General features: G+C 37.2%; 3 protein-coding genes across 4 annotated transcripts; 1 reads left to right on the forward strand and 2 right to left on the reverse strand.

Annotated features, from left to right (window-relative positions):
• Nucleotides 1-13: 13 nt before the first annotated feature.
• LOC108818634 (prohibitin-1, mitochondrial) lies at nucleotides 14-1,998 on the reverse strand. Of its 2 annotated transcripts, none has more exons than XM_018591546.2 (6): nucleotides 1,889-1,998; nucleotides 1,451-1,627; nucleotides 1,086-1,202; nucleotides 804-974; nucleotides 501-713; nucleotides 14-416 (listed from the first exon to the last, which is right to left on the reverse strand). In XM_018591546.2, the coding sequence occupies exons 2-6, from the start codon at nucleotides 1,625-1,627 to the stop codon at nucleotides 222-224; spliced, it is 873 nt and encodes a 290-aa protein (XP_018447048.1). In that variant the 5' UTR covers nucleotides 1,889-1,998; the 3' UTR covers nucleotides 14-221. The 2 variants fall into 2 exon arrangements, with proteins under 2 accessions (XP_018447048.1, XP_018447049.1); XM_018591547.2 differs by having other exon boundaries at nucleotides 1,885-1,987.
• Nucleotides 1,999-8,225: 6,227 nt separating this feature from the next.
• Nucleotides 8,226-10,428, forward strand: LOC108819914 (cruciferin CRU1-like). Its single transcript, XM_056991660.1, has 4 exons — nucleotides 8,226-8,566; nucleotides 8,680-9,017; nucleotides 9,109-9,558; nucleotides 9,837-10,428. The coding sequence occupies exons 1-4, from the start codon at nucleotides 8,263-8,265 to the stop codon at nucleotides 10,236-10,238; spliced, it is 1,494 nt and encodes a 497-aa protein (XP_056847640.1). The 5' UTR covers nucleotides 8,226-8,262; the 3' UTR covers nucleotides 10,239-10,428.
• A 2,611-nt stretch (nucleotides 10,429-13,039) lies between these two features.
• LOC108821610 (NAC domain-containing protein 30-like) lies at nucleotides 13,040-16,048 on the reverse strand. Its single transcript, XM_018594609.2, has 3 exons — nucleotides 15,790-16,048; nucleotides 14,278-14,543; nucleotides 13,040-13,726 (listed from the first exon to the last, which is right to left on the reverse strand). The coding sequence occupies exons 1-3, from the start codon at nucleotides 15,998-16,000 to the stop codon at nucleotides 13,157-13,159; spliced, it is 1,047 nt and encodes a 348-aa protein (XP_018450111.2). The 5' UTR covers nucleotides 16,001-16,048; the 3' UTR covers nucleotides 13,040-13,156.
• Nucleotides 16,049-16,429: the final 381 nt, after the last annotated feature.

Genomic DNA, 16,429 nt, shown 5'->3' on the forward strand with positions numbered 1-16,429 from the left:
ATTGAACTCCAAATCCAAGTCTCAATACTTCGTTTAATTCTCTCCCAAACGACAAGTTTATTACAATTGACTTATTAAGCAAAGACGGTCTCTTCTTCCCAAGAACAACATATTATAAAGTATATAACAATCCAAAGGTCTCATCTTTTGTTCCAAATGATGCGAGAAGAATTGAAAAGACGACACAACCCACATGTGGGTTTTTACTTTTAGAATCCTCTCTACTTCTTTGGATTCACTTCCAAATTCATCTCCTGTAGGTTAAGCAAAAGATCATCAGAGCTCAGGTACACCTTGTTGGCCGAGTGTGCTATGGTTTGAGCAATCTCTCTCGCCGCCTCGATCTTCCTGAGCGTTATGAACGCTTGGTTGTTTGCAATTGCTTGACCTATGAGCTGAGCACTCTTGGCTTCTCCCTACACAGAAGGTATGAGAACGTTTTGTCACACAACAATATCAGAGTCTAAGAACTTAGGAGAATGTAGAAAGTTTCTCTTTACCTGGGCGCGGATAACTGCACTTCTCTTGTCTTGTTCAGCCTTCTCAACGATGAACTTAGCCCTCTCAGCCTCTTGAGCAGCCACCTGCTTTGCTTCAATAGCAGCAGTGAACTCTTTCCCAAATGTCAGGGTCGTGATGGACACATCATCAAGCGCAATGTTGAAGTTTGTTGCTCGTTGAGTCAGAATCTTCCTAATCTCCCTACTGACAGCCTGAGAGCAGCCCAAAAAATATATTCCATAACCTGACTCACTAAGAAAGTGGAAAAAGATATGCATATATTTACAGAGACACTTGTATACCTCTCTCTGGGTGATAAGCTGGCTTGCATTGTACTGAGCAACAACAGCTTTCAAAGTCTCGTGGATTATGGAAGGCAGAACTCTCTCGCTGTAGTTCTCACCGAGGGTTCTGTAGATCTCAGGTAACTGATCCGCCATGGGACGCGTGAGAACCCTCAGCCCAATCTTCACCTGAAAAGTTTCAAAAACGTTGACATCACACCACAAGTAACATATCAGAAAAGTTAAGAAATCACATTTCTCCAATCCAAATTAAAAAAAAAAAAAGTGAAAAAAAGTTACCATCTGGAGATCACGGCTTCCAGATGTACTCTCAACAAGGTAAGGTCGGGCACGAACGTCGTAAATGACCGGCCTTTCGAACCAAGGAACCATAAGGTGCGTGCCCTCAGGGTAAACCTGCGTAGTAACAAGATATAAACTTTACTAACTGCATACATACACGTGATTGTGAATTAAGAAGACTATCATCATTAAAACTCATTCAGAATCAACAAAGATATAACTCTCATCCAGATGTCACAAACCACACATGAGATCTCGTTTGGGAACATTAAAAGGGAGAAACTTTCATCCACTAAACTTTCATCCACTAGAAGCTCAAAAAGACACAGTTTGAAAGAAGAGAGCACTAACTATTAACTAACCTTGTCTTTAACACCGACTAAACGGTTGAACATGATGGCTCGATGACCTCCGTCGACATTGTAGAGACTCTGTGTGGCAGCGTAGAGACCGAGCCCACCGATAATACCAACCTTAAGCAACGCAGATGCAGCACCACCACCTGGCACCTTGGGAACTTTCACGTTGTTGAGATTCATCTGCACAACCCAATAATTATAATAATAATCAAAGTTCAGAATCAGATCTAGTCAAACCAAGTCAAAATTACATCAAAGGTAGAAACTTTAAGGAAGACCCATCATCAGTTCCGCAGAATCATTGCTAATTAAACAGTAAAACTCGCATCTTTGGCACAATTGCAACGACTAATTGGGCAAAATTCGAGCAGAAAAAATCACGAATTTACTTATTCTAAAACAGAGAAGACGTGAGGAAAATTTGGCAAGAAGTGTACCTACCTGAGAGGCTGATAGCTTTGCTAATGTCGCGGAGAAGAGAGGGGGGAAGATCGTCGGAAATGGGTTTAGGGTTTAAGCTCTCACCGGCTTTCTACTCAAGAAAGAATATAGGACGGTCTCGAAGTTTTCGGTTGAGATAGGAGCTTTGGGCCCACGTTATTTTAACTTAAGCCCATATTACTTATACACTAAAAGCCCAGTGTCAACCTCGATATGAAACTACTTGTTCCAAAGGTTTGACTCATTGACATATAAACAAAAAAAAAGAGAAAAAGGAAGTTGTATGTAAGTATTGTTTTCAGTTGTAGGAATCGTTGAGTCCAGTGATAGTCATGATGATTTGAAGTTTAAAAATCATATATAAAATTTGTTTGTACTCTTGTTTGGCGTAATTTTTTTAATAAAGTGGGTTAGTGTATGATGTAAACAGAAATTTTAAAAATATAAATATCTTCTTAATTAAGTAAATAAAATTATTAGATTATAAAGCTATCAATATTATAAATTTTGTCTTCAAAAAAAAATTTCATGCATAATAGAATAACAAAAAAAAGTATTATTAAAAATAGTTCAGTTACTAGCTTTCACATAATAGTCTTTTGGTATGAAGCTAATTACGTGCTAGTTCTTTGGCAGGGAACGTAATTTAAATAAAAAATCGATTCCGAAAGCTAAAATGTTAAATGGTTAATTCATGAGCTTGATTGATAATATAAGGGATGACTGAACCCGGCTTCTGGTTTGGACAAGGCCATGGACACATGTCACCGCGACTAAACATGCAACGGAACAGTTGTCGAGTCAAGTCGCAGAAGACAAAAACAGTATCAAACTTCAAACCCTCCCAGTGTCGCCGCATCTATCATGTGTCACTTTCTTGCTCTCTATATCTTATTCTTAATACAAACTCTTTTATTTGAGTTTTAAAACCATATTTTGGCTGTATCCTGTAAACTCTTCGATCACAAGGCCACAAATTTAATCTAATTCTAGTGTTAAATGTCAAACAAGTAGATTCTCCTATCCAGTTTTTTTTTGGGTTAAAATTCAAATTCACCTATCCAGTTTAAATTGAATTATTATGGCTAAATAGATATAAGATGATTATAAATGAGAAATTATATTGAGGATATATACAGAATATTTCCATATATCCTGTTGTAATCTATTATGTTATTATTCCTTATATGTCGGTACATACCGTAAGACATTAGGTCATCTAGTTTGTATATATACTTGTGGTCTTTGACCTTATGCAAGACAAGAAACTCTTTATACGGCTCTAGGTTTTTTGACATGGTATCAGAGCTTTAAACACAAAAAATTTTTGGCTTTGTTCTTCTTTGAATTTTTCGTCATCTTCTCTGTGATTCGAAGCTATGGGAAGCAGCGATGGTGACGACTTAACTAAGGAATCTGGCGTGAAATCTCCTTCTTCTTCTCGTGTTGAGGTTCGCCGGCGTACAATATCACCTTATGATTTATCTTCCAGTGACAACCCCGGGTCGGTGATATCTCAACCTCTACTCAAAGGTCCCAACTACAACGAGTGGGCTACAAATTTGAGGATGGCACTTAAAGCGAGAAAGAAGTTTGGCTTTGTTGATGGAACTATCTCAGAGCCGTCTCAAGACTCTGATGATCTAGATGATAGGTGGACCAACAACGCTTTGGTCTTATCTTGGATTAAGCTGACTATTACTGAATCTGTCCGCTCTAATCTCTCTCACCTTGAAATCGCAAGTGACTACTGGGATCACATACGGAAGCGATACTCTGTGAACAACGGACAGAGAGTTCAACGTATTAAGGCGGAGCTTGCGACTTGCAGACAGCATGGTTTATCCATTGAAGCTTATTATGGGAAGTTAATGCAATTATGGACGGCGTTGGCGGAACATCGCATTATCAAGAACTGTGGCTGTCCTATTGGTGCTGACCTTGAGAAAGAGAGGGAGGAGGATAAACTTCATGAGTTCCTCAAAGGACTCGACGAATCTCTTCATGGTTCAGTTAAATCGAACCTGCTAGCAAGAGATCCTCTTCCTTCACTTGATGTGGCATACAGTGCTCTGCTCCAAGACGAGGATTCCAAACATACGACGCGCACTCTTGATGAAAAGATTGAAACGATGGCTCATGCAGTTCGTACGACTCAGAGCTTCGGGTCTTCTTCATCTTCTGGCCCCTACATCTCCAAAGAGGAAAGGATGAAGCTTGTGTGCACTAGCTGTGCTCGTAAAGGACACATTGCGTCAAATTGTTTCCGTACTCTTGGTTACCCTGAATGGTGGGGTGATAGACCTCGTGGACGACTATCTTCTGGCACTGGACGCGGATCATCCTCATCATCTACTCGTCCACAACCTACTGAACCTGCTCGTGCAAATGCAGTCTCTCATGGTCCACACCATTCTGCCAATACAATCACTTCTTCTGACCGCATTGGCCTTACCGGTCTTAATGACGACCAGTGGAAAACTCTTGTGACCATGCTTAATGAGCGTAAGACACCACCACATACATTGAGTGGTACGTCTCTTACTTTTTCTTGGATCATTGATTCAGGGGCCACGAACCATATGACCGGTTCACTTGATTCACTTACTGACATTCGAGATACAGTCTCGTTACCTGTTAAATTACCTGATGGGAGAATTACACTTGCTACACAGCAAGGGACGGCAGTCTTGAGCTCTAACCTTACGATTGAGAATGTGTTATTTGTCAATGGACTTCACTGTCATTTGATCTCTGTTTCTCAGCTAGCACGACAGAAAAAGTGTATATTTCAGATTACTGATAAACTTGGACTGATTCAGGACCGCATTACGAAGACGCTGATTGGAGTGGCTGAGCAGTCGGAAGGTCTTTATTTTCTGCGAGGGATGGAGTTTGCAGGCGCTATTCATCAGGACAAATCCGTGACTTCAGATGTTTGGCACCATCGCTTAGGACATCCCTCTTCTAAAGTGTTGGATTTTTTACCTATTTCAGTTTCTATTGATAGTGTATCTCAAAATAAGGTTTGCGAGATTTGTATTCGCGCCAAACAGACAAGATGTCCTTTTCCTATAAGTTCTAATAAAACTAAAGCTTCATTTGAGATGGTCCATTGTGATTTGTGGGGACCCTATAGACATCCAACAAGGTCTGGTGCTAGATACTTCTTAACTCTTGTTGACGACTATTCCCGTAGTGTCTGGCTCTATCTATTACCAACCAAAACTGAGGTATCCAAGACCATTCAGAACTTCATATCCATGGTTCACACTCAGTTTCATACGAATATACAGAGACTTCGCAGTGATAATGGAACTGAATTCATGTGTATGACAAAGTATTTTAGAGAAAAAGGGATTATACATGAAACATCTTGTGCTGGAACGCCGCAGCAAAACGGTCGAGCTGAAAGAAAGCATCGCCATATTTTAAATGTCGCCAGGGCTCTTCGTTTTCAAGCTTCACTTCCTATCAGCTTCTGGGGAGAATGCATTATGACTGCTGCTTATCTAATTAATAGAACTCCGACACCCTTACTCAATGGTAAAACACCATACGAACTACTTTACAACAAGCCGCCTCCGTTGAGTCATCTTCGAGTATTTGGATCTTTATGTTATGCACATAACCAGCATCATAAGGGAGACAAATTTGCTTCTCGCAGCATTACAGGAGTGTTTCTCGGCTATCCTCATGGACAGAAAGGTTGGCGCATTTATGATCTTGCTTCTCGAAAGATCTTTACAAGCAGAGATGTAGTTTTCTGTGAATCAGAATTTCCTTACGCAAAGATAGCTTCAGTTCCTGCACCTCCGGTCGAACCTGCAACTATCACAGAGTCATTACCTCCTCCTGCAGAATCACCGCCTATCTCTGCTCCTGTTTCTCCGGTCTTACCTACTATAGCTCACGAGCCTTCGACCTCTGAGACACCGGATGTTCCTTCGGCTGAGACACACGAGATTACTCCGGAACCTGAACCTATCTCTGAGACACACGAGCTTATTCCGGAACCTGAACCCGTCTCTCCGACACAGGATGTTACTTTGGCTCCTACGATCATCTCTGCATCTGACACTGAACTTGGCTCCTCGCCTGAGCCTTTACCTTTGCCGACTACTTCAGACAACATTGAAACTCCTACTACTGTTTCTTTACAACAGCCTGCCCCTGAAACAGAGTCATCTCCGGCTCTTTCGATACAGGAATTTGGACGTGGACTTAGAACTAAGACTATTCCAACTAAGCTTCACGATTACGTCTTGCAAACTATCTTACCAGTTGCTTCTTCTCCTACGGTCACACCTTATGGACTTGAGTTCTATGTTGATTGCTCGCGATTCTCAGAGAGTCATCGACATTTTCTTGCCGCTATCTCCACTTTGATTGAACCAACTTCTTATCGCCAAGCTATTCTCGATGAACTTTGGCGAGAATCAATTCAGGACGAATACGTTGCTCTTGAAGACAACGAAACTTGGATCGTTGTTGACTTACCTCCCGGGAAACACGCTCTCAGCTGCAAATGGGTTTTTAAATTCAAATTTCGGGCTGATGGTACTCTGGAACGTCGAAAATCTCGCCTAGTTGTGTGTGGAAACAGTCAGGTTGAAGGAGAGGACTACGAGGAAACATTCGCACCAGTCGCGAAGATGACGACCGTGCGTACTTTTCTCCAAATCGCAGCTTCTAGGAACTGGGAGGTTCATCAAATGGACGTGCATAACGCCTTCCTACACGGTGATCTGAAAGAAGAGGTTTATATGCGTCCTCCTCCTGGTTTCCGTGGCTCCGATAAGAACAAGGTCTGCCTTCTGAAAAAGTCTCTTTACGGATTAAAGCAAGCTCCTCGTTGTTGGTTCGAGAAGCTCTCCTCATCACTTATTTCATACGGTTTCTCTCAGTCTCGTTCCGACTACTCCTTATTTATTCTGGATCGTGGTACTGAGTTTATCCAGGTGCTAGTCTACGTTGATGATTTGGTCATGTCTGCTAGCACACCGGTCTTATTGGCATCTTTTAAAGCATACATGAACAAATGCTTTCATATGAAAGATCTCGGAGTTTCAAAGTACTTTCTTGGACTTGAATTATCTCGCAGTCCTCTTGGCATTTACCTCTGTCAACGCAAGTACGCTCTAGGGATCATTGCAGAAACGGGTCTACTAGCTGCAAAACCTGTAGCTTTTCCGGTGGAACAGAATCAGACACTGGCCCTGGACAAAGGACCAGATTTCGCAGATGTTGCTGCTTACCGAAGACTTATTGGTCGACTTATCTACTTGGCTGTTACTCGTCCGGATCTTGCTTACTCTGTACATCTTCTTGCGCAGTTCATGCAGAAGCCCAAGGTGGCTCACTGGGATGCGGCTATACGAGTTGTGCGTTATCTAAAGGGCAATCCCGGCCAAGGTATCCTACTTCGTGCTCATACTGAGCTTACTCTGGAAGCATGGTGCGACTCTGACTGGTCTGGTTGTCGTACTACTCGTCGCTCTCTTACTGGCTGGTTTATCACACTCGGAGGGTCTCCTATCTCTTGGAAAACGCAGAAGCAGGACTGCGTCTCTCGATCAAGCTGTGAGGCTGAATATCGCGCCATGTCTTACACTGTCCAGGAACTTCTATGGATTCGAAATCTACTTCGTACATTCGGTATTCATTTTACATCTCCGATACTCCTGCATTGTGACAGCAAATCTGCAATCTACTTGGCTGCTAACCCGGTGTTCCATGAACGTACGAAACACGTTGAGAACGACTGTCACTTCATTCGTGATGAGATTATCAAAGGCACCATTGCAACCAAACATGTTTCTACGCTTTCCCAACTTGCAGACATTTTCACTAAACCTCTTGGACGCAAGGAATTTGATGTCTTCTTACCCAAGTTGGGAGTTCTTGATCTTCACTCTCCAACTTGAGGGGGGGTATTGAGGATATATACAGAATATTTCCATATATCCTGTTGTAATCTATTATGTTATTATTCCTTATATGTCGGTACATACCGTAAGACATTAGGTCATCTAGTTTGTATATATACTTGTGGTCTTTGACCTTATGCAAGACAAGAAACTCTTTATACGGCTCTAGGTTTCTTGACAAATTAATATATCTAGAATTCCGGATAACGAACGTGAACCTAAAGATGATATAGATACATTTGAACTTGTCGTGTTTTGGCATATGCGGAGATAGAGCTAGGCGCATGACAGTGAGACGTACACTTGCTTGAGCACAGAGTTGACGTGTAAAAACCATAGACACACGACTTCATGCACACACAAACCTTAATGCTCACTCCACAATATATAAACTCCCACCAAGTCACCCGTTTTCTTCATCCATCTCTCACAACACACACAAAAATGATTAAGCTTGCTCATCTCCTCGTCGCAACGTTCGGGGTTCTCCTGGCCCTTAACGGATGTCTCGCAAGACAGTCTCTAGGGGTTCCTCCTCAGCTGCAAAACGAGTGTAACCTCGATAACTTAGACGTTCTCCAAGCCACCGAAACTATCAAGAGTGAGGCTGGTCAGATCCAATACTGGGATCACAACCACCCTCAAATCCGATGTGCTGGTGTCTCTGTCTCTCGTCTTGTAATCGAACAAGGCGGTCTTTACCTTCCTACCTTTTTCAGCTCCCCAAAAATTTCCTACGTTGTTCAAGGTCCATATCTTTTTACACACACATACATAGTAACATTTTCCTATCAAATTAGTATATATTATGTCATAATGACCCCATATATTTCACTTTCTCTCAATCTATAAAATTTATAGGAATGGGTATTAGCGGAAGAGTGATCCCAGGATGTGCCGAGACCTTCATGGACTCGCAGCCTATGCAAGGACAACAACAAGGAAAGCCATGGCAAGGACAAGGACAAGGGCAACAGGGACAGCAAGGGCAGCAGGGACAACAAGGGCAGCAGGGACAGCAAGGACAACAAGGGTTCCGTGACATGCACCAGAAGGTGGAACATGTCCGACATGGAGACGTCATTGCCGTCACTCCGGGCTCTGCCCATTGGATCTACAACACTGGAGACCAGCCACTTGTCATCATCTCTCTTCTCGACATTGCCAACTACCAAAACCAACTTGACCGCAACCCTAGAGTATATATGCAAAAATCATTCACTATTGTGATATCTACCATATCAATTTACCTAATATACATAAATGTTTGTATTTGTGATCTGTGCATAGGTGTTCCGTTTGGCTGGTAACAACCCACAAGGCGGTTTTGGTGGCCCCCAGCAACAAGAACAGCAACAGAACATGTTGAGCGGATTCGACCCTCAGGTCCTAGCTCAGGCCTTGAAGATCGACGTTAGGTTGGCTCAGGAGCTTCAGAACAAACAAGACAACAGAGGAAACATCGTTCGTGTTAAGGGACCTTTCCAGGTTGTTAGGCCGCCTCCAAGACAGTCCTACGAGAGCGAGAAGTGGAGGCACCCACGTGGCCCACCACAAAGCCCACAAGACAACGGCTTGGAGGAGACTATCTGCAGCATGAGGACACACGAGAACATTGACGACCCAGCCCGTGCTGACGTGTACAAGCCCAACCTTGGTCGTGTGACCAGCGTTAACAGCTTGACCTTGCCCATCTTGCAGTATGTCAGACTCAGCGCCACCCGTGGCATTATCCAGGGTGTAAGTACTTTATCTATTAATAGTTACATTAGATATATTATTAAAAATTATTCAAAAGAATTAAATTAAAACACATTTAATGTTTATATATACTATCTAAAATAAATAAAGAGATTATATATCAACTTATATAATATTTTCTTCTTCTTTTTTGTCAACATATGATATTTGCTATCCAGTTCATATTCATATCTCAATTTTTATTTAGAGAAAACATATAAGAAATTGGAAATTAGCTTATATGTATGTGATAATGAAAGGCATGGTCACTATTTCAGAATTCAATGGTGCTTCCGAAATACAACATGAACGCGAACGAGATCTTGTACTGCACTAGAGGACAAGCAAGGATCCAAGTTGTGAACGACAACGGACAGAACGTGTTGGACCAGCAGGTACAGAAAGGACAGCTAGTGGTCATCCCACAAGGATTCGCATATGTTGTCCAGTCTCAAAACAATTTCGAATGGATTTCTTTCAAGACGAACGCTAACGCAATGATCAGCACTTTGGCTGGTCGAACATCGGCTTTGAGGGCCTTGCCACTAGAGGTTCTAACCAATGCTTACCAGATCTCTCTCGAGGAAGCTAGAAGGATCAAGTTCAACACGCTTGAGACCACTTTGACTCATGCGCGCAGTGGGCAACAACAGTTGATCGATCAGATAGTCGAGGCTTAAGTTAAAATGTTTTTGTTTTTAGTAATAATAAAGTAGTAGCATGGTTACAATTCTAATGGTCAGATTGTAATCATGCCATGCCCACTCTAAGCTTTTAATGTATGTCCAAAATATGCGTCTAATAAACACACCGGCATGTAACTTGTATGTAACCCTTTCTTCTCATAAATAAAAGGGGAGTTTCGAGGTACATTTTTTGGCGAACAACATTAGAGCATCTTTGTCGTGCATACTCACTTGGTTTTTTTTCTGTTCGATTTAAGAAAATACATCAATCGCGGGCCATTACATGTCGATGGAGCCCACAAACACTACACAAAACTAACATCAAACGTTTCTTCCTTCGGAATTTATGTAACATGTTTCTTCCTTTTTGTGGAGTCCACATATTACTTTTTCACTAAAAACCCATTTCAAGTGACTGCAATAAAAATGCTATTATCGGTTAAACCTGTGACAGTTTCTAAAAAATAAAATTAAACAGAAATAAAATTAATAATATTATAATTATTGCATTTTTTAAAATATGTTCACACATTGTCTAACTAACAGCTGTACTATAATGTATGTAATCGGTTTCTTAGAGCACTTCCAACGGTGTATCTACCAATTAAAGTTTACTAGCTGATTTTCCCGTTCTCATGCACGGACATAAATATTTATAAAATAAATATACTATGATAGTTGATTGCTATATACTTTAATTTTAAATTTAATTTATAAATTTTATGCATAATTTATATTAATAATATTACATTACTTTAATTAAACATATGATTTTAGATATGTTATATCTAGTCGATTTAGTTATCATTTAGGTATATTGGATTGTATTTATTTCTCTGAATTCAACTATAATATTTTTTATTCTAAATATATTAAAATTTTGATTAATTTTCTTATTTGCATTTAGGTTGGTTGTTGTCTTCCTTAATTTTAATATAATCTATTATTTTTAGATTTAAAGTTGATTAGTTTATGTTACTTAATTATTTTATGTAATCATCTAAGAAATTAGATAGATATATCAAAATATTTATATTACTTTGAAAATATATATTTTGTATTGTTTAATATTGTGTTTTAAAATAAACAATATTTCTTTTTTCTAATATCAAAATTATCTTTCTGAAATTTGTTTTTATGAAATCACATTATATACAAATGTATATATTTTTCATATAAGAAACAATAGATATAAAGTAAGTATTTTATTACTTCAAAAGTATATTTTATGTTATTTTTTTTTAAATAGAATATTACTATAATGTGAAATTTCCTTTTTAATGAAATCATATTATATATACATATATTTTTGTTTATAAATTCGATTTTTAAAATTTTATATTTTTTCCTTTTTAATATATATGTTATATGGAGAATTTAAAAAAGAAAACTAAAAGAATAATAGTATTTAAATGTAATAATTTTAATTCATTAAAGTTATCCGTGTAATCAACTATCATGAGAAATAACGTGAGTATGACACATAGGAAATTGACTTCTCAAATTATATTATTGATAGATATATAATTTGTATTGTTTAAAATTATGTTTTAAAATAAATAATATTTCTTTTTCTAATATCAAGATTATCTTTCTGAAATTTATTTTTATGAAATCACATTATATGCAAATATATTTCTCATCTAAGAAACAATAGATATAAAGTAAGTATTTATTACTTCAAAATTATAATTTATGTTATTTAAAAATATTTTTAAAATAGAATATTATTATCTTGTGAAATTTTCTTTTTTAATGAAATCATATTATATATACATATATTTTCGTTTTTAAATTTGATTTTTAAAATTTACAAATTTTCCTTTTTAATATATATGTTATATGGCCGACAAAAAAATATATGTTGTATGGAAAATTTCAAAAAGGAAATTTAAAAAAATAATAGGTATTAAATGTAATATTTTTAATTCATTAAGTGTATCAATGTAATCAACCATCGTGAAAGTTAACGTAAGCGCGACACATAGGAAACTGACTTCTCAAATAATATTATAGAGATATATTCTTATATATGTGTGTATATTCTTATGCATGTATGCATATGTGTATATATTATAAATGTGTGTAGGTGTGAGGTTTCATAATTTTGTGGAAAACTTAATCCAGAGTATCTTAAATTTTTTTTAAAAAAAACTGTGGGTGGAGTTTTTCCACAAAATTGTAGACCACATACCTACATACACATATATATAATATATATATTACTGCATAGAAATCTAATGGATGTTGCTAAAAAAACAAAATTTCTAATGGATAGATACCCATTAGAGATGTTCATAGAGACTGAACTTCTGAATACTCTCTCTTAATTTAGCTATTTTTAAAAAAATAAATGGTTAGAACTCCTGCTACTGCTAGTATCAAACGTTGGAGCTGCTCTTGTGTAGATTCGTCTCGTTTTTTTATTGTGATTTTTACTCCTGTCCTAACCATATTTGCATTAGATTATATATATATTACTGCGCTAAGGGTTTTTACTATATTATTTTACCAAAAAATAATATTTCAATAGGAGAATTTTTATTTGAAACTCATGTCAAAAGTTTTAAGTTGAAAACTTCTCTTATTAAAATATTACTATTTTTACTGATTTTTTATTTATTTGAAAGACCTCAACTGCGGATATCCTTAGATTATATTTAATTTTGATTTTTCCTTTTTATTAAAACAGAACACATAAGAAAAGGGAGAAAAATCTTCTTTAAACGGTTATAAACCGAAAGCAACAAAAGGAACGGGAATATGATAAGGAGAACTAAGATCATAGATTTATCACATTATTATATATTACATATTATCATTATATAAAATTTCTTTTAAATAAATCTTTCCACGTTTTGCGAATCAACAAATCGGCGAATATATGCATAACCCCTTGTGTAGTATATATTTCAATGGAAAGAAAGGGGGTTGTCAGTCTCAAAACTCAAGCCGCCACATTCCATGTGAGGATCAGAGACCATACCACCATCGGATGATGACCCCACACATATCTTATCATGATCCAAACTAGTTGAGTCTGATGGCAACAATATCTTCTCGTAGTTCTGATTGTACTGATCATCAGTGACGTTGATATCGTTGTTACTGTCGGCGTAAAGCAAATTTAGCAAGGACTCGTGATCATGGCCATGTGCCGACGATGATGATATCGAACCAATCATCATCTGCTCCCAGCCACATGCTACGGTTTGATGTTTACAATGGTGATGATAGGGATGGCCAGTAGTCCTTGAAGGCTGCTTCATTAGCTGCCCCCACTGATCAAGATGATGTAGAGGGTCGATGGTGGTTGAAGGAGAGGATGATAGTAAAGGGTGCAACTGATTGTTGTAATTAGGAGCGTAATTAAGATCCGGAGCGTCATTAAACGCAAACCTTTGCGTCAGGTGATCACTTTTATGGTCTTGTAGTGATAAGTCTCTGCCTTTGTTGAAAACTCTGCACAAGACCCAGTCTTCCTGTGTCCACATACCGACAAAACGAGAGGACATGGTTTAGGAAAAACGTATGTTTATAAGAATGCATTACTTTACGTGCAGTCTCGTGCAAGCAAATGACAAAACACGCACTAAAGCCACTTTTGTCACTTTCTTTCATTATTTTGTTTTATTTGCACAAATTCGTTATTCTTTGTATTTACTGCCATCTCATCATGTCCTCCATGCATACATATATACGAGTTTATATATTAATGTTATTTTAAAAAATTAAAAGGATAAATCGCTCGTATCCTTGTGGGTTAACTTATCATGATTTTCCACTCATATAGAAAATTCAAAAATACACTACTATCTCCCTTTTCAATTCTGTTTTGGCTACAAAAATCAACACGCTGATACTAAATATGGTATCTATATATGTGCATGGGACATTCACGAGTAGACATATTTTGTGAGATTAGCTAAGTTTCAAGTTATGCTTACTTAATAATTATTGTGAAATGATCATTACTAATAATGGATAGTAGTATGAAAAGAGAGAATGGATTATTGTTGGGGAATAATCGTACCTTGGGTAGCATGTTAGGACACTCAAGCCGGAACTCGTGCATGATCCAAGTAGTTTTGATCCCATGCGGTGCTCTGTTTCGGTAGAACACCAGTGTTTTCCTCATCCCTACCAATTGCCTTGTTCGTGGATCAATTACAGATCGATCTTTGCCTGTTGCTTTCCAGTATCCACTTAGTGTGGCTCTGTTTGTACGATAACCAGTGCAATATTTTCGATCGCGGAAACTGAAGAAGTACCATTCTTTGGCGTTCAGCTTTGCCACATCTTGATTTACACAACATACATGATTTTATAAATCATTAGTAAATCGACAAATTTGTACAAAATAAAATAAAATAATAAATATTATATTATATATTGTGTAGAGTAAAGAGTAAGATACAAGAGATTGTCAAGTTATTATTTATATTTAAAGTTTATAAATTTTTACTTTAGTTCTGTTAAGAAAATTATTAAATGTATATGTTTAGGTAACAATATACAAATTGACCAAATTAAAGTATTTTTCATTAATAAGAAACATTCAAAATATACTAGTTACAACTTTGAATAATAGAAGCACAAACAATATTTAGTACCAGTGAAAATTATGATATTTTGCCATTTAACACATCCAAAATAACCGATTATTGAAAACGTAGTGAAAATATTTAAACTCTGGTATCTTTCCAGTTAATATTTTAATCATGGGATCACTGTGATTGTTGCTTGAATTCGTGCATGTGTAAAAGGTTTATGTGCTGAAATAGAACTTGTAAGGTAGACAAGACGGAGCATGTTATCAAAAAAAAAAAGAAGACAAGACGGAGGATGAGACACCGTATTCAGTTTTGACAAAATATAATTACCATTTGACTTCAGCTAAGAAAATTATTGCTCTCTCAAACATTCCAATCAGTTTCACATTAATTTAATCCTTACAGAAGATGAGCAAGAAGATGTCTGACTACATAAATAAAGATTCCTTTATTTTGCCTTAATTGAGAAGAATAATAGACCGCAAATTCTCCGTTAGCATAATTATCATCAACCATATCCTAAATAATATATATACATATACATTTTATGAATTGTAATATATACATATATTTCGACTAATTCACCACAACTTTGAGAAGAAGAAAAAAAGACTAATTCACCACAACAAGGCGATGCTGGTCATGAAAGTAATTAAGGTTTCTTGTGTTTCTTAAGTTTCTTTTGATATGGAGCAAAAACAGTCTTCATGTTTACACACAAAGCTTAACTCTGTTATATTTTACTGCATTTTTAATAATTGTTCTTTAATGCAACAAATTAACATATTTTTGATAATTCAAATTACCTAACTTTCAATTTTATAATCTACAAGTTGTCTTTTTAACAAATTCCCTAAAAGACAAAACAAACCAACCGAAAAATGCAACAAGATTCTCGGTCCCCTTTTAAAACTCTATATATATACGTGTAATAGCTAATCACAAGTTCATAAATGTAATTCAAAATTAGGAAAGTTAAATCAGTGTAATACCAGGGAGCTGCCATGGCTCACAAATATGCAAGTCAATCTCCACAAGATCAGTAGCATCCTTCAAGGCTTCATCAACGTCGTCATCCTCAACATTACAGTGGAGAGATTTTGCCCTAATCTTGTTGCAGAGATAATGACAAACCAACTCTTCATCGCTTGGGTGAAACCGAAACCCCGGTGGCAATGTGGACCCAATATCTTTCAAACCCATTATGTGAATAAATCTGTAGCTTACTATATATATTTAAATGTAAAAACGTTTTACCACGAGGACATGTAAAGGTTCAAAGAAAAGCTTAATAGAGGAGGAAGGGGGAGAGGGGTGTGTCTAGGTTGAATTATGTATATATTTATAGCTAGGGGAATTAGCATATTTGATGTATGGAAATAGAATAATATATAACATGCATGTAGCTAAGGTTGGAAGATGACAAGTTAGAGTCACAATATTGTAAGATTAATTGGGTCCATGCTTGTGTAATGTACGTAGTTAGTTATGGCGGGAAGTTTTTTTTTTTGTGCTAAAATTATGGCGGGAAGTTTCAAGAAAAAAAAAATCAAAGTCACAAGAAATCTTAGCTGTGAGATGTCTCATGGGACAGTACTACTATCAAATATTCTCTTTTGGATTCACTTTTAT

The sequence above is a fragment of the Raphanus sativus genome, chromosome 8, assembly GCF_000801105.2.
Source record: "Raphanus sativus cultivar WK10039 chromosome 8, ASM80110v3, whole genome shotgun sequence".
Classification (NCBI taxonomy): Eukaryota; Viridiplantae; Streptophyta; class Magnoliopsida; order Brassicales; family Brassicaceae; genus Raphanus; species Raphanus sativus.